The 18,965-nt window shown below is 73.6% G+C and overlaps 2 protein-coding genes across 10 annotated transcripts in view; both read right to left on the bottom strand.

The window, feature by feature from the left end:
* The window catches only part of GCDH (glutaryl-CoA dehydrogenase), a 55,966-nt gene that overhangs the window by 10,937 nt on the left and 26,064 nt on the right, over positions 1-18,965 (bottom strand). The gene's annotated exons all lie outside the window — the stretch shown is intronic.
* NFIX (nuclear factor I X) lies at positions 185-17,073 on the bottom strand. Of its 8 annotated transcripts, XM_068178848.1 has the most exons (11): positions 16,867-17,028; positions 10,360-10,891; positions 7,610-7,672; positions 7,266-7,340; positions 6,930-7,050; positions 6,435-6,568; positions 5,963-6,085; positions 5,495-5,755; positions 4,742-4,825; positions 1,954-2,042; positions 185-271 (listed from the first exon to the last, which is right to left on the bottom strand). In XM_068178848.1, the coding sequence occupies exons 1-11, from the start codon at positions 16,891-16,893 to the stop codon at positions 257-259; spliced, it is 1,524 nt and encodes a 507-aa protein (XP_068034949.1). In that variant the 5' UTR covers positions 16,894-17,028; the 3' UTR covers positions 185-256. The 8 variants fall into 8 exon arrangements, with proteins under 8 accessions (XP_068034949.1, XP_068034942.1, XP_068034944.1 ...); XM_068178841.1 differs by lacking the exon at positions 4,742-4,825 and having other exon boundaries at positions 5,589-5,755; positions 16,867-17,073; XM_068178843.1 differs by lacking the exon at positions 4,742-4,825 and having other exon boundaries at positions 5,589-5,648.

The raw sequence follows: 18,965 nt of genomic DNA, 5'->3' as shown, positions 1-18,965 counted from the left end.
CCATTTAATGGGGGGTGGGGGGGTTGCGGCTGGTTTTTTTTTTTTTTTTTTTTTTTATTGGGGGGTGGGTGTTGTTTTTTTGTGGGTTTTTTTTTTTTTTTTTGGTGGGGTTTTGCGGGGTTTTCCGTGGGTTTTGTTGGGTTTTGTTGTTTGCTTGTTCCGTGGATTTTCTTCTTTTCCTTTTTTTTTTTTTTTTTTTCCCGGTTTTTTTTTTTCCTCCTTTTTCCGCGCGGTTCCTCCTCGTCCGGGGGCGGCGTCAGAGGAACCAGGACTGGGGGGAGATGGGGGTCAGCGGGGGGGGGGGGGGGCACAAACACAGAAACCCCCCCCACACACACACCCCCCCCAGCCCCCCCGTGACCCCCCCAGGACACCCAACCCCCCCTGGGGCTGTGGAGGAGGGGGGGGGGGGTCGAGACCCCCAAACCTCCCACGTTTGGGGGTCCCCGGCCCCCCCCCAAAAAGAGATGAGGACTCGGGGGTCGCTTGGAAGGGGGGGGGAGCAAACCCCTCCTGACCCCCCCAAAATGGGTCGGGGTCTCCACAGCGGGGGGGGTTGCCACCCCAGGACCACAAAAGGGGTCGGGGTCTCCATAATGGGGGGGTTGGACCCCCCCTGACACCCCCAGGGCCCCAAAAGGGGTCGGGGTCTCCATATTGGGGGGGGTTGAGCACCCCCTGACCCCTCCAGGACCCCATAATGGGTCGGGGTCTCCATAATGGGGGGGTTGGACCCCCTCAGGACCCCCCCAGGACCCCAAAAGGGGTCGGGGTCTCCATAATGGGGGGGTTGGACCCCCCCCAGGTCCCCCCCAGGACCCCAAAATGGGTCGGGGTCTCCATATTGGGGGGGTTGGACCCCCCCAGGACCCCCCGGTGGGGAGGAGGGGTCACCCCCCCCCCCCAGGACCCCCCAGGAGAGGGTGGGGCCCCCCCCGCTCGGGGGTCCCGGGGGTCCCCAAGGCCTCAGGGCGGGCACATGGCCTGGGGGGGGGGGCAGCCCCTCCCCCCGCCGGGCCCCGCCCCCCGCGCGCGCCCCGCCCCGCCCCGCCCATTGGCCGAGCCGCCGCCGCACCACCGCGCGCAGCAATGGGATCGCGCCGTGCCGCCGCAGCGCCCGCTGCCTGCCAAGGCTCTGCCGGTGCCAGCCAATCAGCGCCGGCTCCGCCCCCCTCCCGCCCGGCGGTGCCAGCCAATCGGGCTCCGCTCCAGCGCGGCCCGCCGAGAGCCCCCATTGGCTGCCAGCCCTGGCTGCCTCCCCGCCTGCCATTGGCTCCGGGCCCGCGCCGGCGCCAACCAATCAGCGGCCGGCGCCGCAGGGCAGGCAGCCAATCGGGCGTCGTGCCACGGGGCCGGGGGGGGGGGGGCCAATGGCGGCCCCGCCGGGGCGGCGTGGCCACGCCCCCCTTTGTCCCCGCAGTGATGTCATCGCGGGGGCGTGGCCGGGGGCTCCGGTGGGCGGGGCCGGGGGACAGCCAGGTGTGCTGGGGGGTCCAAGGGGGGTCCGGGGCCATAGGGGGGCTCAGGTGTGCTGGGGGGGTCTCAGGCATCTCGGGGAGTCTCAGGTGTCCCCCCAGGTGTGCGGGGGCGGGTCCTGGTGTCGGAGGGGGGAGGGGTCTCAGGTGTCCGGGGTGGGGTCCCAGGTGTGGGTGGGGTGGTCTCAGGTGTGTGGGGTGGGGTCCCAGGTGTGTCCGAGGGGGGTCCCAGGGGTGCGGGGTGGGGTCCCGTGTGTCCGAGGGGGGTCCCAGGTACCCGAGGAGGGTCCCAGGTACCCGAGGGGGGGTCCCAGGTGTGTCCGAGGGGGGTCCCAGGTACCCGAGGGGGGTCCCAGGTGTGTCCGAGGGTGGTCCCAGGTACCCGAGGAGGGTCCCAGGTGTGTCCGAGAGGGGTCCCAGGTACCCGAGGGGGGTCCCAGGTGTGTCCGAGGGGGGTGTCCCCCAGGTGTGGCCGTACCTGCTGCTGGGGCAGGGTCAGAAAGTTGCCGTCGCGGGGTCCGAGGCCGACAAGGCGGGGGGCAGCGGCGGCGCCTGACGCTGCGAATGCTGCGGGGAGAGCGGGCTCAGCCCGGCCGCGCCCCGGGGTGTGCCGCCGACCCCCCCCCCCCCCCCCCCAGGTGCGCGGAGCCCGGCACGAGGCGGGGAAAGGGGGGCGCCGAGAGACCCCCCGCCCCCCCCGTGCTCCAGGTGAGACCCCCGCGGCGCGGCGAGGCCCCCTGCGGGACCCCCCCCCCCCTCCCGCACCGGTACTTACCCGTGCGGACCCCCCCGCGGCCCCCGGTCCTGCCCCCGAGGGTGGAGCGGGGAGGAGCGGCCAGGCGTCCCCTGCCCTCGGGGGGACGCAGGTGGGTCCGGGGTCTCCCCCCACCCGCACCTCCCCCCCCCCACCAGCGAAAATGGGGTAAGAAGGGGGGAAATGGCGAAGGAACCGGGCTGGAATGGGGGGGATGAGGCGCCGGGCCGGTGACAGCGATGGCGATGCAGGTGATGATGCACGGGCAGCCGGGCGGCCGCGGGCGGGGGCACCTGTCACCTGGCACCTGCTGTCCCCTGGCTCCTGGCACCTGCCCCCAGGGGCAGCCCTGTCACCTGGGGAACCCCTGTCTGCTGTCCCGGGGGCACGTCAGGGACCCCCCGGGCACCCTGGCACCAGGGTCACCGCGGCACCCTTCACCGGGGTCACTGGGTCACCTGGGTCACTCTGTCACCTGGGTCATTGTCACCTGGGTCACTGGGTCACTGTCACCTGGGTCACTCTGTCACCTGGGTCATTGTCACCTGGGTCACTGGGTCACTGTCACCTGGGTCACTCTGTCACCTGGGTCACTGTGTCACCTGGGTCACTGGGTCACTGTCACCTGGGTCACTCTGTCACCTGGGTCATTGTCACCTGGGTCACTGGGTCACCTGGGTCACTGTGTCACTGGGGTCACTGTGTCACCTGGGTCACTGTCACCTGGGTCATTGTCACCTGGGTCACTGTGTCACGTGGGTCATTGTCACCTGGGTCACTGTGTCACCTGGGTCACTGGGTCTTTGTCACCTGGGTCACTGTGTCACCTGGGTCAGTGTGTCACCTGTGGTCACCTGGGTCACTGTCACCTGGGTCATTGTCACCTGGGTCACTGTGTCACCTGGGTCGCCTGGGTCACCTGGATCATTGTCACCTGGGTCACTGGGTCACTGTGTCACCTGGGTCATTGTCACCTGGGTCACTGTGTCACCTGGGTCACTGTCACCTGGGTCACTGTCACCTGGGTCACAGTGTCACTGGGGTCACTGTGTCACCTGGGTCACTGGGTCACCGTGTCACCAGGGTCACTGTGTCACCCTGTCCACTGGGTCACTGTGTCACTGTCACCTGGGTCACTGTGTCACACAGGTCATTGTCACCCGGGTCACGGTGTCACTGTGTCACCTGGTCACTGTGTCACCTAGGTCATTGTCACCCGGGTCACGGTGTCACAGTGTCACCTGGGTCACTGTCACCTGGGTCACTGTGTCACCTGGGTCATTGTCACCTGGGTTACTGTGTTACCTGGGTCATTGTCACCTGGGTCACGGTGTCTCAGTGTCACCTGGGTCACTGTGACACCAGGGTCACTGGGTCACCCTGTCCACTGGGTCACTGTGTCACTGTCACCTGGGTCACTGTGACACCAGGGTCACTGTGACACCTGGGTTACCATGTCACCTGGGGAACCCCTGTCACCTGGGTCACCGTGTCACCGGGGTCACCAGGGTCACCGTGTCATCGGGGTCACCGTGTCACCAGGGTCACCGTGTCACCGGGGTCACCGTGTCACCAGGGTCACTGTGTCACCTGGGTCACTGTCACCTGTCCCGGGGGCACCTTGGGGTCGTCCCCAGGCAGCCCCTGTCACCTGCTGTCCCCCCGCTCCTGTCACCTGCCCCGGTGACCACCTGGGTCACAGGTGTCACCCTGTGCTGGGGCACCCCGGGGCGGGTGCTGGCACCAGCCCAGAGGTCCCCAGGTGGCACCTGCAACCAACCCCCAGCACCCCACAGCTGCAGCCACACCTGGGCACCTGCACCCCAAATCTGGGCACCTGTACCCCAAATCTGGGCACCTGTACCCCAAATTTGGGCACACACAGCCACACCTGGGCACCTGCACCCCAAATCTGGGCACCTGTACCCCAAATTTGGGCACACACAGCCACGCCTGGGCACCTGCACCCCAAATCTGAGCACCTGTACCCCAAATTTGGGCACACACAGCCACAACTGGGCACCTGCACCCCAAATCTGGGCACCTGTACCCCAAATTTGGGCACACACAGCCACACCTGGGGACCTGTACCCCAAATTTGGCCACACACAGCCATGCCTGGGCACCTGCACCCCAAATCTGGGCACCTGCACCCCAAATCTGCGCACCTGTACCCCACACCTGGGCACCTGTATTCCACACCTGGGCACCTGCAGCCACACCTGGGCACCTGCACCCCAAATCTGGGCACCTGCACCTCACTGCTGCCCCACCCCCTGCACCCCAGAGCTGCACCCCACACCTGGGCACCCCTGCACCCCAGAGCTGCGCCCCACACCTGGGCACCTCTGCACCTGTCTGCGCCCCTCTGCTGGGAGCCCACACCTGCCCCCTGCCCCTGGGCCCCCCTGCCCCCCGCCCCCCACGGCCAGGGCCCGGCTGCGGGCGCGGAGGGAGCCGTGGGGTGCCGTGGGGTGCCGTGGGGTGCCGTGGGGTGCAGGGGGGCACTTACGGGGTGCGGCGGGGGCTCCGCCCGGGGGGCCGCTGGGGGCTTTGGGCTCCGGCGGGGGCAGGGGCAGGGGCCGGGCCAGGGGGGCCCCCGCAGCCCCCCCGGCCCGGCCCTGCGCCCCGCACGGCTGCAACGAGAACACGGTGACGGACCCCCGGGACCCCCGGGGCTGGGCGGGGCAGCGGCACGGGCGGGAGGGAGGGGCTGGCGCGGAGTGGGGGCGGGTCGGGGAGGGGTCTGCAGCCCCTCGGGGCGGGGGAAGGGGGGTTCCACGTGGGGGTCCCACACGGGGATCCCCCAGGTGGGAGCTCCCCAGGTGCGGGGTCCCCCGGTGGGAGATCCCAGGTGCGGGGATCCCCCCAGGTGGGAGATCCCCAGGTGGGAGCTCCCCAGGTGCGGGGTCCCCAGGTGGGAGCTCCCCGGGCGGGGCGTCTCCAAGTGCGGGGGTGGGGGGGGCAGGTCCCCGTGTTGGGGGTCCCCAGGTCGGAGGTTTGGGGGGGGGGGTCCCCGTCACCCCGTCCTGGCCCTGCCGCAGCCAGCGCGGCCACCTGGGCTCGTTTGCATACAGACCCCGCCCCCTGCGCTCTATTTGCATGCAGACACCGCCCCTTTCTGCTTATTTGCATAGCGCGCATCTATTCGCCCTCCGGCCGCACCTCATCTGCATACACGCCCCGCCTCCTCGCCCTTATTTGCATCCAGGCTCCGCCTCCCGCGCCTCGTTCTGAGCCAGGCGGCGGCGGCCGGCGGGGAGTTGGGGGGGGGGGGTCCCGGTGTCCCCGCGTGTCCCCGCGACCCCCGGGCCTTCCCCGCGACCCCCGGGCCGCCCCCGCGCCCGTCCCCGCCGCACCTGGGGGCCCTGGGCGGCGCCGTCGGCGCAGACGAACTGCACGAAGTCCTTGAGCGAGTCCTGCCCGTGGTGGTAGCGGATGGTGGGGTGGGCGAAGTAGGGGCTCGACTGGGGCAGGAGGGACCCCGACGGGAAGTGCAGCGCCGAGGCCGTGGCCCGCGGGCTGCCTGCAGGGACCCTCAGCGCCAGCGCCGGCGGCCGCGGACCCCCCGTCCCCGCCCAACCCCGGGCCGGCCCGACCCCCGCCCGCCCGCCCCACCGCGCCCAGGGACGCCCCCCCCCCGGCCCGGCCCGCCCCGCTCGGGGTCGCCCGGCAGCCCCCCCCCCCCCCCCCCGGGCCCGGGGGAAGGAGGTCCGGGGGTGTGGGGTCTCACCGGGGCGGACGCCGGCCAGGACGGGCAGGGGGTGGTGGCCGAAGGCCATGCGGGGCGCGGCCCCGTGCCCCGACAGGGCGCTGCAGAAATCCAACTTCCCCGACTTCTTCAGCGCCGCCGGGCCTGGGGGGGGCCAGGGGGGTCGGGGGGGGGGGGGGGCAGCCGGACCCCTGCGCCCCCCCCGCATTCCGCCCTCCCCAGACCTCTCCCCGCCTGCCCCCAGACCCTCCGGCACAGACCGGCCCTCCCCGGTGCTCCCCCCGCCCCGGTGCCCCCCACCCCCCGCATCCCCAGAGCCTCCCCGTTACCCCCACCCCGGTGTCCCCATCGCGATGTCCCTCCCGACGTCCTCTGTCCCCCGCCTGCCGCCGCGTCCGTCCCCGGGAGCCCCCTCCGTGCCTCCCCCCCACCCCGTGTCCCCCCCCCTCCCAAAAGGCACCCGTGCCCCCAAAGCCCCCCGGGCCTCACCCACCGGTGTCAACGTCCCCCCCCCAGGGCCCCTGGCTGCTGCCGGGGGCTGGGGACCGCCCCGGCCCGGGGTAGAAGACGTCGTCCCCGGGACCCTCCAGGTCCCCCTCGTCCAGCGCCTTGGGGCGCTTCGGGCCGCTGTGGGGACAGGGGTGTCACCTCCGGGCTCGGGGGTGTCACCCCACGAAGCGCCCAGGGGAACCCAGGGGTCCCAGCCCCACCCCCCCCACGGTGTCCGGAGGGGTCAAGAGGGGGGTCCCAGGTGCTTGTGGGAGGTGAAGGAGAGCCCCCAAATCCCAGGGGTTAAGGGTAAATCCCCAAATGGGGGGGCCCGGGCAGGTTTTGGGGATCCAAGGGCTTTGTGGGGTGCGAGGGAGAACGTCCAGACCCCAAGGGCTGGGGGTGTCCGGGTGGTCCTGGGGGGATGGAGAGCCCCTGGGGAGGGGAGCACCCCCAAAGAGGGGCCCTGGGGGTGGCAGGGGGTCGGGGGTCCCGGTACCTGGCGGTGGGGGGCCCCAGGGGCCGGCGGCCGAGGGCGACGGGGCTGATGTTGTAGTAGCCCCCCGGGCTCTCCAGGTCAGCCAGCGAGAAGTTGGGGCCCGACGCCGTGGCCACGGGGGCTGGGGGGACACGGGGCGGGGGGCACGTGGGGGACCCACGCAGGGCCACCCCCACCCTTCCGGTCCCCCCGTGTCCCCCCCCCAGCTCCTGTGTCCTCCCATCCCCCATCCCCCCTGTGCCATCCCAGGCTCTGTCCCCTCCCCGTGTCCCCCCACCCCCCGGTGTCCCCCCGGTGTCCCCCGGCCCGGAGCCCCCTCGCCGTGTCCCCACTTACTCTGGGACACCCTCACCAGCTCCGTCACGTTCCAGACCCCCGAGGTCACGAAGCAGTCCTGGAAGGTCAGGTGCCCTGGGGACACGGCGGGGGACGACACCGGGGTCACTCGGGGTGACCGGACACGGCGGCCACGGGGGGGACATGGCGGGGGCCAGGAGGGGCACTGGGGACACCGCAGGGGGACTCGACACAGGAGGGACACGGGGGGACACTGAGGGGGGGGGGGGCACGGACGGAACACCGCAGTGACAGTGAACACACGGGGTGGGGGGTGGCACAGAGGGCACAGTGGGGGCAGGCGACACCGCGGGGACACCGGGGGGACACCGGGGGGCACCCACCGTTGGGCAGTGGTTTGATGTCCGCGTCTCCCTGGGGGTTGGAGCTGTCGGATTGTCCGGAATCTGGGGGGATGGCGGTGAGGGGCGGGGGGGAGTTGCGAAGAAACGGGGTCAGACGCGGACGCGGGGGTGTCCCCCCCCCCTCCCAGCGCGTCCCCCCCGACCCCCGGGAACCCCGCGATGCCCCGGGGGAGGGGCGGCCCCGCCGCCGGTGCCGGCGCTCAAGGGCCCGTTGTTCCCGCGGGGTCGTTCGAGGTGAGCGCCCGCCGGGACCTCGCCAGCGCCCGCAGCCCCCCCCCCGGGGGGGCCCCGCCGGCCGCTCCCCCCACCCCGAGCCCGGGCAGGACCCAGGTGTGGGGGTGTCCCCCCCCTCCCCGCACCCCCGAGGGAACCCCGGTGGCCGCGCACCCCTCGGGCAGGTGATGGGGGGGGGGGGGCGCAGCCGGCGCTGGCGGCCGGGGGGGGGGGGGGGTCGGGGCTGGCAGGGGGCCGGGCCGGGGGGGGGGGGCCGGGGGCCGCCGTGGGGCCGGGCCGGGGGCCAGGAATGCGCTGGCCCCCCGCCAACGGGCAGCGCCAACAAAGCGCCCATTGTCTGTGCCGAGCGGGGGGGGGCACCCGGACGCCTGGGTTCCCCCCCCCCCCACACACACACACCCCGGTCCGGCCCGCCCCGGTGTCCCCCCATCTGCCCCCCACACCTGGGAAACCCCCCCGGGACCCCCATCCCGTGGGAAGGGGTGTCACCCCCACCCCGCGCCCCCCCCAGCCCGGACTGCTGTGGGGGGGGTCCCACAGTGGCCCCCCCCCCCCCCAGGGGGGCGTGGGGCTTTGTTTGCCCCCCCCCCCCCCGACACACCGGGAGGGCACTGAGCCGTCCATGGGGGAAGGGCAGGGGGACGGCAGCCCCCCCCCCCCCCGCCCCGGTCGTGACCCCGCCGTGTCACCCCGCGGGGGGGGTCAGGGGTCACTGGGGCACGCGCGGGGTCACGACCTCGGCAGGGGTGGGGGGGGGGATGAGGCGCGCGTGGCGGGAGCGTGCCGGACCCCCTCGACCACCCCACGCTCCCCTCACCCCTCATCCCCCACGCCGGGTCCTCCCCCAGCCCCCAGACCCCTCCAGAGCCACCGAGGGGGGGGGGGGGTCCCTGCACCCCCTCCTTCCTCACCCCCCCAGACCCAGAGCCCCCCAGGCCCCCGCCCGCATGTTGGGGAGGGGGGGTGCAGGTGCTGCTGGGCAGCTGCGCCCCCCACCCCCCCGGGGGTGTGTCCCCCCCCCACCACCCCCCGCACCTGCGTCCCCCACGCCGAGGGGGGGAACCGGCACCTGGGCAGCCCCCGCAGCGCACCTGGAACCCCCCGCCCCCCCCCAAGGACCCCGACCCACCCCGAGCTGCCTGCAGCCCCCGCCTCACCCCTGTCCTCATGTCCCCCCCACTCCCCGCGTGTCCCCCCAGGCTCTGCAGCCCCCTGAGAGCCGCCCCCCCAGAGCGAACCTGGGCCCCCCCGGTGGGGAAGGGGACCCCGATGTCCCCAGGTGTCCCCCGGGGCACGTGGGTGTGCCAGGGGCAGGTGCGGGGGGGCCAGGCCCAGGCTGGGGGTGCCCGGGGGGGCTGTGGTGCTGGCGGGGGGTGGGGGGGTGTGACACACCGCGGCACGGGGGTCCCGGCGCCGGGGCCGGGGGGGGGGGGGGTCCCCGCAGCGTGAGGGTCCCGGCGCGGGGCCGCGGTGCCGCAGAGCGTTTCGGGTGCCAACAAACGCCGCCATCTTACGCGCAAGGGGGGGGTTGGCACCGAGCCCCCCCCCCGGCCCGCGGCAGCCAAAGGGCCCCCGGCGTGGGGAGGGGGCGGGGGGCGCGGGGGGGCTGCCGGGGGGGGGGGGCCGGGGCTGCTCGCGGGGCCTCGTGCCGCGCACGGGGGCACGGTGCCAACCGGGGCCATTTTGGCGGCGCCGGGTGGGAGCAGCGTTTGGGGGATTTGAGCCCCGGCAGCTGGGCCGGGGGGGGGGAGCTGGGGGGTGCGGGGGGGTCCAGGGGGGCACGGGACCCCCCCCCCCCCCCGTGGGTGTGAAGGGTCTGGTGTGCAGGCGTGGAGGGGGATTTGGGGAGGGGGGCAGGATGCGCACCCCCGGAGCGGCTCCTGGCCCCCAGCGCCCGGGAAGGACGGAGGCGCCCGGCGGCGCCAGAGAGACCCCAAACCCCCTCGGTGCAGCCCCAAAATTCCCCCTGGCTGCAGCCGGAGCGACGGGGAGGGCGAGCGGCCGGGCTGGGGTACCCCCAAACACAGAAAACGGGGTGTCCCCACCACGTTCCCATGCGTGTGCCCCCCTCCTCGGCTGCGTGTGCACACGGGTGTGACCCCCCCAACCCGTGCGTGGCACCGGGACCCCCGGGCACAGGGGACGCGGGGGCTTTGCACGCCCCTGCCGCCCACCGGCGCCCGCGGCACGGATCCCGGAGCCCGGCATGGCCCCGTGCCCCTCCCGGTGCCAATCCCAGCCCCGCTCCCGGTGCCCATCCTGGCACGCGGGCTTGGCACGCGGCGCCGGGCGCGCGGCGCGTGCGTTGGCACTCGGCGCGGCTTTGTGCGAGCGAGGCCGCCCGGGGACGCCCCAGGTGGGGCCGGGGATCCCGGTGGGGGCTGCGGGCGGCCGTGCAGACCCCCCCCGGTGAGGCAGCGGGACATGGGACGGGGACGGGCACCGTGCCCGCAGCAGCCGGGGTTTGGCGCCGTCGCCGCGGCGGCCGCACTCACCTGGCGCGTGGACGAAATAGGCCAGGTAGAGGTCGAGCTCCTTGATGGTGACGCCGATGTGGTGGGGCTGCACGCAGAGGCCGGGGCTGGCGCACTGGGGCGCCTTGGCCAGGCGCTCGCCGTCGGTGCTCTCCAGCGGGACGCCCTTGAAGAGGATGACCATCACCAGGTCCAGGCGCCACACCTTGTCGGCCTGGCGCAGGCAGTCGATGCGGCGGATCTTGCCCTTCTGGTCGGGGTTGGAGAGCACGCAGCACGGCGCCTTCTTGCCGGTGACGGACAGCACGAAGTCCTCGCGGCACTCGGGCCGGATGTCCTTGCGCAGCTTGGCCAGGAGGCGCGAGGCCCATTTCTGCTTGACCTCCGGCTTCTCGCCCAGCAGCTCGTCCTTGACGGCGCGTTCCTCCTCCTTGGACATCCGCTTCTCGTGCTTCTTGAAGTACTTGCGCTTGCGGGCCTGGAGGTTGAACCAGGTGTAGGAGAAGGCCCGGACGTGGGGCAGCAGCGCCTCGATGAAGGGGTGGAACTCATCCTGCACGGGAGGGCACAGGCACGGGCTGGGCTGGCGGCCGCGGGGCGTCCAGAGCCCCGCCGGGCACCAGCCGCGCCGTTCCCGTCCCCGCCGCCGTCCCCTGGGCACCGGAGATGTGGGATCTGGCCCCACGGGGGACCCCGGCAGCCCCAGCCCCGTGGGGGATCCCGGCAGTCGTGGCCCCGCGGGGATGCGCCGGGTTCCCGGTGCCCGGGTGGCTCCGGGGAAGAGGCGGCTCCCGGTCCCGCGGGGCTCCCGTGTGGCTGGAGCAGGGACGGCTGAGCCTGTCCCAGTCCGGTCCCTGTCCCCGGTACTGGCACAGCTCCGTCCCCGGTGCCACCACAGCATTCTCAACCCCGGTGTCAGTGCAGCCTCATCCCCGGTACTGCCACAGCCCCGTCCCCGGTGTCACCGCAGCCCCGACCCTCATGTCACCACAGCCCCGTCCCCGGTGCCACCACAGCCCCGTCCCCGGTGCCGCCACAGCCCTGTCTTGGGGACTGCCACATCCCGGTGCCCGTGTCACCACAGCCCCGTCCCTCTCCGCTCGTCCCCGTCCGGCTCCCGGTGATGCTGCCGCTGCTGTCGGGGCTCGGCCGCCCCGGTCCCCATCCCCAGCGTGGTCCCTGCTGCCAACCCCAACGCCGGTGCCACCGATCTCCGTCCCCAGCAGTCCCCGGTGCCACCTCCGTCCCCTGCCTGCACCGCCAGCGCCTCCGCTTCCCATCCCTTCTCCCCGCTCCCCGGTGCCGCCGCTCCCCGGCCCCATCCCGGCCGCTGTCGCAATCCCGCTACCGCCGGTGCCTGTCCCCGGTACCCGGCCCGGCCCCGCCGCTCCCAGCCCGTCCCGTCCGTACCATCGCGGCGGCTCATCCCGGCCGTAGGCAGCTGCCAGTCGGGCCCCGGCGGGGCAGAACCGGGGGCGACAGACGGGAACGGGGGGCGCAAACGGAGGGGGGGGGGAGGGATTAACGGGGACTACCGGGAATGGGGGGCGGGTCCGGGGGTGCGGACCGTTCGGGGGGAACGCTCAGGTGTCAGGGATCCCGGTAACCGCGGGATGGAGGAGCGGGGTCCTGGCTGGCGGGACAGCGCAGCCGCCGCGGGGTCCCGGTTACCGGCGATGGGGGGATCCCGGTGCGGGGTTCCCGGTGTCGGGGTGTCCCTGCCGGTGTGCGTGTGTGTGTGTGCGTGTGTGTGGGCAGGGGTCCCGGTTTTTTGGAGGGGGAGGGGGTGTCCCTGTCGGGGGGTCCCGGAGCCGCCGCCGCCGCGGGCGCGGAGCGCGCGGAGCCGCCGCGGCCCCTTTTTGGCACCGGGACCGGAGCGGCCGCAACCAATGGGAGCGCAGCGCGCGGGGGGAGCGGCCTCCCCATTGGCCGGGACGGAGGGGGCGTGGCCTGGGGGCGTGGTTTGACACAAGGAGGCGTGGCCCGAACGGGACTTGGCGGGGGGGGGGGGGGGGAGTGTGCCCCGCGCGTGCAACGGGGGGACCCCGGGGTGGGGGGGGAGGGGAGGGGAGGGGAGGGGAACCCTCCGGTGGGGGGGGTGGGGAGGGCTGAGACCCCCGGGGGGCTTCGCCAAAACCGCGCGGATTCGCCCCAAAAATCCCCCGCGCTCGGGGGGAAGGTGGAGGGCTGGGGGGGTGGGTGGGTGTGTGTGGGGGGGGGGGTCGGGTCCGGTTGCGGCCCCTCGTGCTCGTGCAGAGCCCTCGTGCAAAAACCCTCGCGCAAAAAGGGTCGGGCGAGGACGCCTCTGGGGCCGGGGGGGGGGTCCCAGGGGTCCCGCTCCCCCGCCGCCCCCGCCACCGGCGCGGGAAGGCCCCGGATTTGGCCGCCTGCCCCAGCCCCGTGGCGGCCCCAGCACGGAATGGCCCAAACCCGACGTTTCTGCCCCCAAAATCCCGGACGCGGTGCTCGGAGCCAACACTTTCCCCCCCCCTTCCCCCCCCCCGGTAATTAAATCCCTCTGTGCAAAGGAAAGAAACCAAAATTTGGGCGTTTCGGCAGCGGGCCTGGGCAGCGGCTCCCGCCCAGCCCCAAACCTCGCGGTTTTCAGCCCAAAGCCGCAGCGGGGAGGTTTTCCTGGGGGGGCTGAGGACGGTGGTTGGCCCCCCCCGGGCCCGGGATCCCTCCCTGGCGGCTGCACAGGACCCCAGGGCCAGGCCCAGCAGCATCCGCTCAGTGCAGGGGGGGCTTTGGGACACCTGGGACCACTCCCGGACACCTGGGACCCCTCCTGGACACCTGAGTGACCCCTCTGGACACCGGAGTGACCCCTCTGGACACCGGAGTGACCGCCAGGGCGGGCACGGTGGCGGTCAGGCCGGCTCAGGCGACGGGGCTCAGCGGCCTGAACGCCTCCGTCCCCACCAAAGCCTCGGCACAGACAAAGAGCCACCGGGCCCGGTGACACCGCCCGCACACCTGGTCCCCTCCTCAACGCCTGGGACCCCTCCCGGACACGTGGGACCCCTCCCCGCCCCGGCCTGGCGCGACGCCGGCCGCCGCGGAAGGATCCGGAGCCTCGGGCCCGGGGCCGTGCGCGGCCGCCGCGGTCGACGGCCGGGCCGGGGTCCCGGGGCGGGCGCGGGGGTCGGTGCCGAGGCGGGGTCCGGCGGCGGTGCCGCGGAGCTGCCATTGGCTGCGCCGGCCCCGCATTGAGCCGCAGTCTCGGGCGAAGCCACGTCGCCGCGTCCGCAGCTGCGAGCGCCCGGCAGAGCGCCAGCGCGGCGGCAGGGGGGGCGGCGCCGGATCGGGAGGGAAAAGCCCAGAAAAAACAGAAAAGAGGGAAAAAAAGACAAAAAAAAAAAAAAAAAAAAAGGGGGAAAAAAATAAAAAGAAGGGAAAAAAAAAAAAAAAACCAAACCAACCAACCTCTCCCCCCACCACCAGCCCCCCCGCCCCGGCAGCGCCCGCCCTCCCGCGCCGCTGCCAGCTCCCCCCGGCCCTCGGCTTCGCCGCGAGAGAAAACAGCCCGAAACAGCCGGAATTGCCGCCAAAAATCCCCCCGGCGGCCCCTGACGCCGCTGCCAAGACCCTCCCGTGTGTGGGGAGGGGGGGAGGAGGGCAGCCGAGGGGGGTGGGAGCGAGTGAGGGGTGTCCTGGACCCCCGAGCGGGGAGCGAGGGGGGTCCACGAGGGACCCCGGTGTCCGGGGGGCACCTTGGCATCCAGGTGGCCTCGGAGAGAACGTGCCGGATGGTTCTGGCAGGGGACCAGGCAGCCGAGAAGGGGAGACCCGGGCGTTTGGGGGGGGCACCCTGGCATGGGCAGGGGTGTCTGGCATTGGAGGGGGACCGCGGCACTCGGAGGGGGGGGCCCCGGCATTCGGGGGGGGGCCCGCGGGCCGCGCAGAGGAAGCGCCCGCCCGGCCCTGCCCGCAGCCACGTGGAGCATCCAGGCGTCCGGGCGGCTCGAGGGGAACCCGGGCATCCGCCCCCCCCTTCCCCGCGCTCCGAGCCGGGACCCCGGCATCCGGGCCGTGCCGGGGGGGTCCCGAGCGGCTCCGCGGGGGCACCGACGGCGGCTCCGGGCGGTGCCGCGGCGCGCGGGGCGATCGCCGCGGTTTGGCACGGCGGGACCGCGGCCGTTCCGGGCCGCTCCGGGCGTTCCCCGCAGCCCCGGCCCCGCTCCCGCCCCGGCGCGGACCCCGCGGCCCGGCCCCCACCGTGGCCCGGTGCCAGCCTGGGCCGGGGGGGGCCCCGCGGTGCTGCGGCGTCCAAGAAAGCTTTTTGTGGCCCATCAATAATTCAGGGCCCCCCCGGCCCGGCCAAGGGCTCCTCCATTATTGATGCCGCCAGCGACCGGGGGGACACGGGGGGACACGGGGAGGGGGGGGTGAAACGGGGAGGGGGCTGAGCACGGCACCGCGACACGGGGGTGCGGCAGCGCCGGGCGGCCACGCGCGGAGCCACGCGTGCCCGGGGGTCACGCACAAAGCCACGCGTCCCCCCCCCCCGGTGTGTCTCCCCCCCCCCCCGGCGGTGCGTGTCCCCCCCGGTGTGTGCCCCGCGCGTGGCACCCGCCACGGCCCCGCGCGGGGCGGGATGGCGGTGCCTCCCCCTGCCCCGATTGCATCAGCCACAGCACGGGGGGCACCGGGCCTGGCACGCGGCCGGGAGGTGCCACACGCCCGGGTGTCACCCGCGCGTGTCACCGGCACGGCTGCCGCGTGCGCACGCCGTGACACGCCAGCGCGTGACACACGCGTGTGCTGCCTCCGTCCTCGTCACACCTGTGCCCTGTCCCTCGATTGTCACGGCCTGTCACACACGTGTGTCACACCTGCGCCCTGTCACACGCGTGTGTCACACCTGCGCCCTGTCACACGCGTGTGTCACACCTGTGTCCTGTCACACGCGTGTCACGGCTGTAGCTTTTCATACGCGTGCGTGTCACACCTGTGCCACGCGCGGCTCCTGCCAGCCCTGCACCGCAGCCAAGGGCCGGTGACGGGCTTGGCCACCGGGGCACCGGCAGAGGGCTGGGGCTGTCCCCACCGCACGGGTCACCCCGGTGGTGACAGCACTGGGGATGCCGGGATGGTGGCAGTGACAGGGACGGGCAGGGGGTGGCTCTGTGTGGCGGGGGAGGGGACACGGGGGGGACACAAAGCGACACGGGGGGGATGCAGAGGGACACAGTGGGCCCTGGGGGGAACACGGAGGGGACACGAAGGGACACGGGAGGGGATGCAGGGGGAGCAGCCGTGGCACCGACAGCCAGAGCCCGAGGTGTCCCCAAGGAGGCCAGAGCCGCTGCCAGGCCACCAGGGGACACCGGGAGGACACCGGCCGGTGCTGCACCAAGGCCAGCCCGTGCCCGCTTGTCCCGCAGGCCGCTCCGGGCGCTCCCGGTGCAACCCAGCGCCCGAAATCCGCCCGGTGGCACCGGCCCAAACCCGCCCCGGAGCGGCTGCAGGGCGGCACCGGCCCGCACCCGCGTGTGCCCGACGCGGGGCCGGGGCCGCGGGGCACGCGCGTGTGCGCGGGCACGGGCGGGCCGCGGCGTGTGCGGGCCGGGGCACACGCGTGTGCGCTGGCGTGTCCCTGGCGCGTGCACACGCGTGTGCGGGGCGGGCGCCGAAGCTGCGAGAAGCGCCGCTGGCCGCCGGCCCAGACGCAACCGGCCGCCAAAACCGCCCCGAAAAGCGGGAGAAAAGGGCAACGCCGGCGGGGCGGGGAGGGGGGGGCAACAGCAACGCCCGGCGGGGGCGGCCGGGCCGCCCCGCCAACCGCGCTGGGGGGGACACCGGGGGCGTCCCGGGACAGCGCAGGGGGGCACGGACTCCTACGGGGACCCCCGCGCCTCAGCCCCCGAGTTGTGCCCTCCCCGAGAAGCGGCCGCTGTTGCTCCTCCCCCCGCAGAAGCGGGCTCACGGCACCCCCCCGGCCCCACGGCCCGCCGGGATCGCCCCGCAGCCCCCCCAGAACGCGGCGCCCCCCGGACTCGGTGCCCCCGGGGGGCTTCGCCCTCGTCCAGCCCCCGAAGGCGCCCCCGGAGCCTCCGGGTCGCGCTCTGACGGGTGCCGGCGCCAAAACCCCGCTCCGGGGCCGGGGTCCCGCCCGTCCCGGCGGTGTCGGGGACGCGAAACCCCCCGTGGCACCGGCGGCCCCGTCCCCGGGGTCCCGCACCGAACCCGCCGCGCCTCCCGCAGGGACCCCGGCGGCAACGGGGATCCGCGGCGGCACCGAGCGTCCCGGGGCTCAGATCCGCTCCGCATCGCCGCGGAACCGAGAGCCCCCGCACCGTGGAGCCGACCGGGGCCGCTCCGGGACGGCAGCCCCGGACCGGCCCCATCTCGGTCTCCGCTGCCGCCGCTGCCCCGGGAGGTACCGTCGCCCGCGGAGGGGTCGCAACCCCACCCATGACGCCCCATTTTAGGGGGCAACAGCCGATCGCAGCCGTGTGTCCCCCCCCCACCACCCCCGCCGTTACCGGGCGCCTCCCGGTCCCGGCCCCCCCGGCCCGGCCGTACCTGGGTGAGGCAATACGGGGAGTACATGGCGGCGGTGTCAGCCGCGGCGGGGCATGGCGGGGGGCTCCGGGGGTCCGGGGGGTGCCGGGGGGTCCCGGGGGTCCCGGTGCCGGCGGCGCGCGGGGAAAGTTTTGCCCGAAGTTGGCGCCCGCCGCACTTTTGCCGCGGGAAGCGCGCGCCGGCCACGCCCACCCCGGTGGCCACGCCTCCCTATGGACACGCCCCTGAGGCCGAGGACACGCCCACAACCGGATTGGAACCGCCCCTTCCCTCCGGTGACACGCCCATTGATCCAAAGGCCACGCCCATGTCGGGATGGAGAGTGGGGGACGCGAGGGGACACGCGGGGACACGGGGGGGACACCAGGGACATACGGGGGGACACGGGGTGGCCGCCACCCCCTCTGCAGCCCTGTGCCACCATCGCTGGGACCCCGCAGGGCCGGGAGCCCCGGCAGGGCCCCACCGGTGACAGTGACAGCGGCGGTGGCAGCGCTGGAGGTGGCACGGTGCGGTGGCCACGGCAGCGCTGGGGACAGCGGCAGTGCCAGGACAATGACAGGTCCGCTGCCAGCGCCAGTGTCACGACAGTGCCAGTGACAGCCGCAGGGACAGTGCCGTGGGGCGGTGACGGGGACAGTGCCATTGCGGTGCGGGTGACACTGGCAGTGACACGGTGGTGGCAGTGACACGGTGGTGGCAGTGGCATGGTGGTGGCAGTGGCAGTGACAGTGCCATGATGGTGCGGGTGACACTGACAGTGACAGTGACACGGTGATGGCAGTGACATGGTGATGGCAGTGGCGGTGACAGTGCCATGGTGGTGTGGGTGACACTGACAGTGACAGTGACACAGTGGTGGCAGTGACATGGTGGTGGCAGTGGCGGTGACAGTGACATGGTGATGGCAATGGCGGTGACAGTGCCATGATGGTGCGGGTGACACTGACAGTGACAGTGACACGGTGATGGCAGTGACACGGTGATGGCAGTGGCGGTGACAGTGCCATGGTGGTGTGGGTGACACTGACAGTAACAGTGACACGGTGGTGGCAGTGGCAGTGACAGTGACACGGTGATGGCAGTGCCGGTGACAGTGCCATGGTGGTGCGGATGACACTGACAGTGACAGGGTGGTGGCAGTGACACGGTGGTGGCAGTGGCGGTGACAGTGCCATGGTGGTGTGGGTGACACTGACAGTGACACGGTGGTGGCAGGGACACGGTGGTGGCAGTGACACGGTGATGGCAGTGGCCGTGACAGTGCCATGGTGGTGTGGGTGACACTGACAGTGACAGGGTGGTGGCACTGCCAGTGCCACGGCGCTGCGGGTGACTCTGGCACTGACACGGCGATGGCAGTGACAGTGACAGTGGCGATGGCAGCGGCGGTGACGGCGGAGCCTCATCTGTCATTCCGGCTGCGGCCGCGTCCCTCCGCCATCTGTCACCACCCGGTGCCAGCGCTGGCACCGCCGCCACCGCCGCTGTCACCCCTTCGCTGCCGGAGCCGCCGCCGCCGCCGGCACCGCGGGGTGGCACGAGGGGACACGGCCTCGGGGACAGGGGAGGGGACCCCGCGAGTGTCTGGGGGGGCTGTCGCGCCCCCCGCCCCCCCGTGTCCCCGCGGGTGGCACAGCTGTGTCCCCACCCCGCGCTGGGCCGGTGCCACGGCGGGGGGGGGGGGGAGGTGGCCCTGCCACCCTGCGGGGGACACGGGGGACACGGGAGGACGAAACCCCCGCCCCGCCGGGCACCGGGAGGGGACACCGGGGACAGGACGGGGCGGCAGAGCGGACAGGAGCCCGCGCGTGTCGCCGGCGTGCGCGTGTCTCCGAGCCCCCCGGTGCCCCCCGGTGTCCCCCGGTGTCCCCCCCACCCCCGTCGCCACCAGCTGCTCGGGGACCCTCGCGCCAGATGTGCCGCCGTCACCGGCTGCGGCCGCAGATGGAGCGGGGCGGGGGCGGCGGGACGGCGCCCGCGCGGGTCGCGACGCGCGGGGCAGCGCCTCGGCTTGTCGCGACACGCCTCGGGCACGTCGTGACACCGCAGCGTGTCACCTGCCAGCCCCGGGGACGCGGGGGAGGGGGACACAGGTG

This window comes from Anomalospiza imberbis, unplaced genomic scaffold, assembly GCF_031753505.1.
Source record: "Anomalospiza imberbis isolate Cuckoo-Finch-1a 21T00152 unplaced genomic scaffold, ASM3175350v1 scaffold_61, whole genome shotgun sequence".
Classification (NCBI taxonomy): domain Eukaryota; kingdom Metazoa; phylum Chordata; class Aves; order Passeriformes; family Viduidae; genus Anomalospiza; species Anomalospiza imberbis.
Note: the sequence above shows the minus strand (reverse complement) of the source record. Positions and strands in the feature narration are given on the sequence as shown.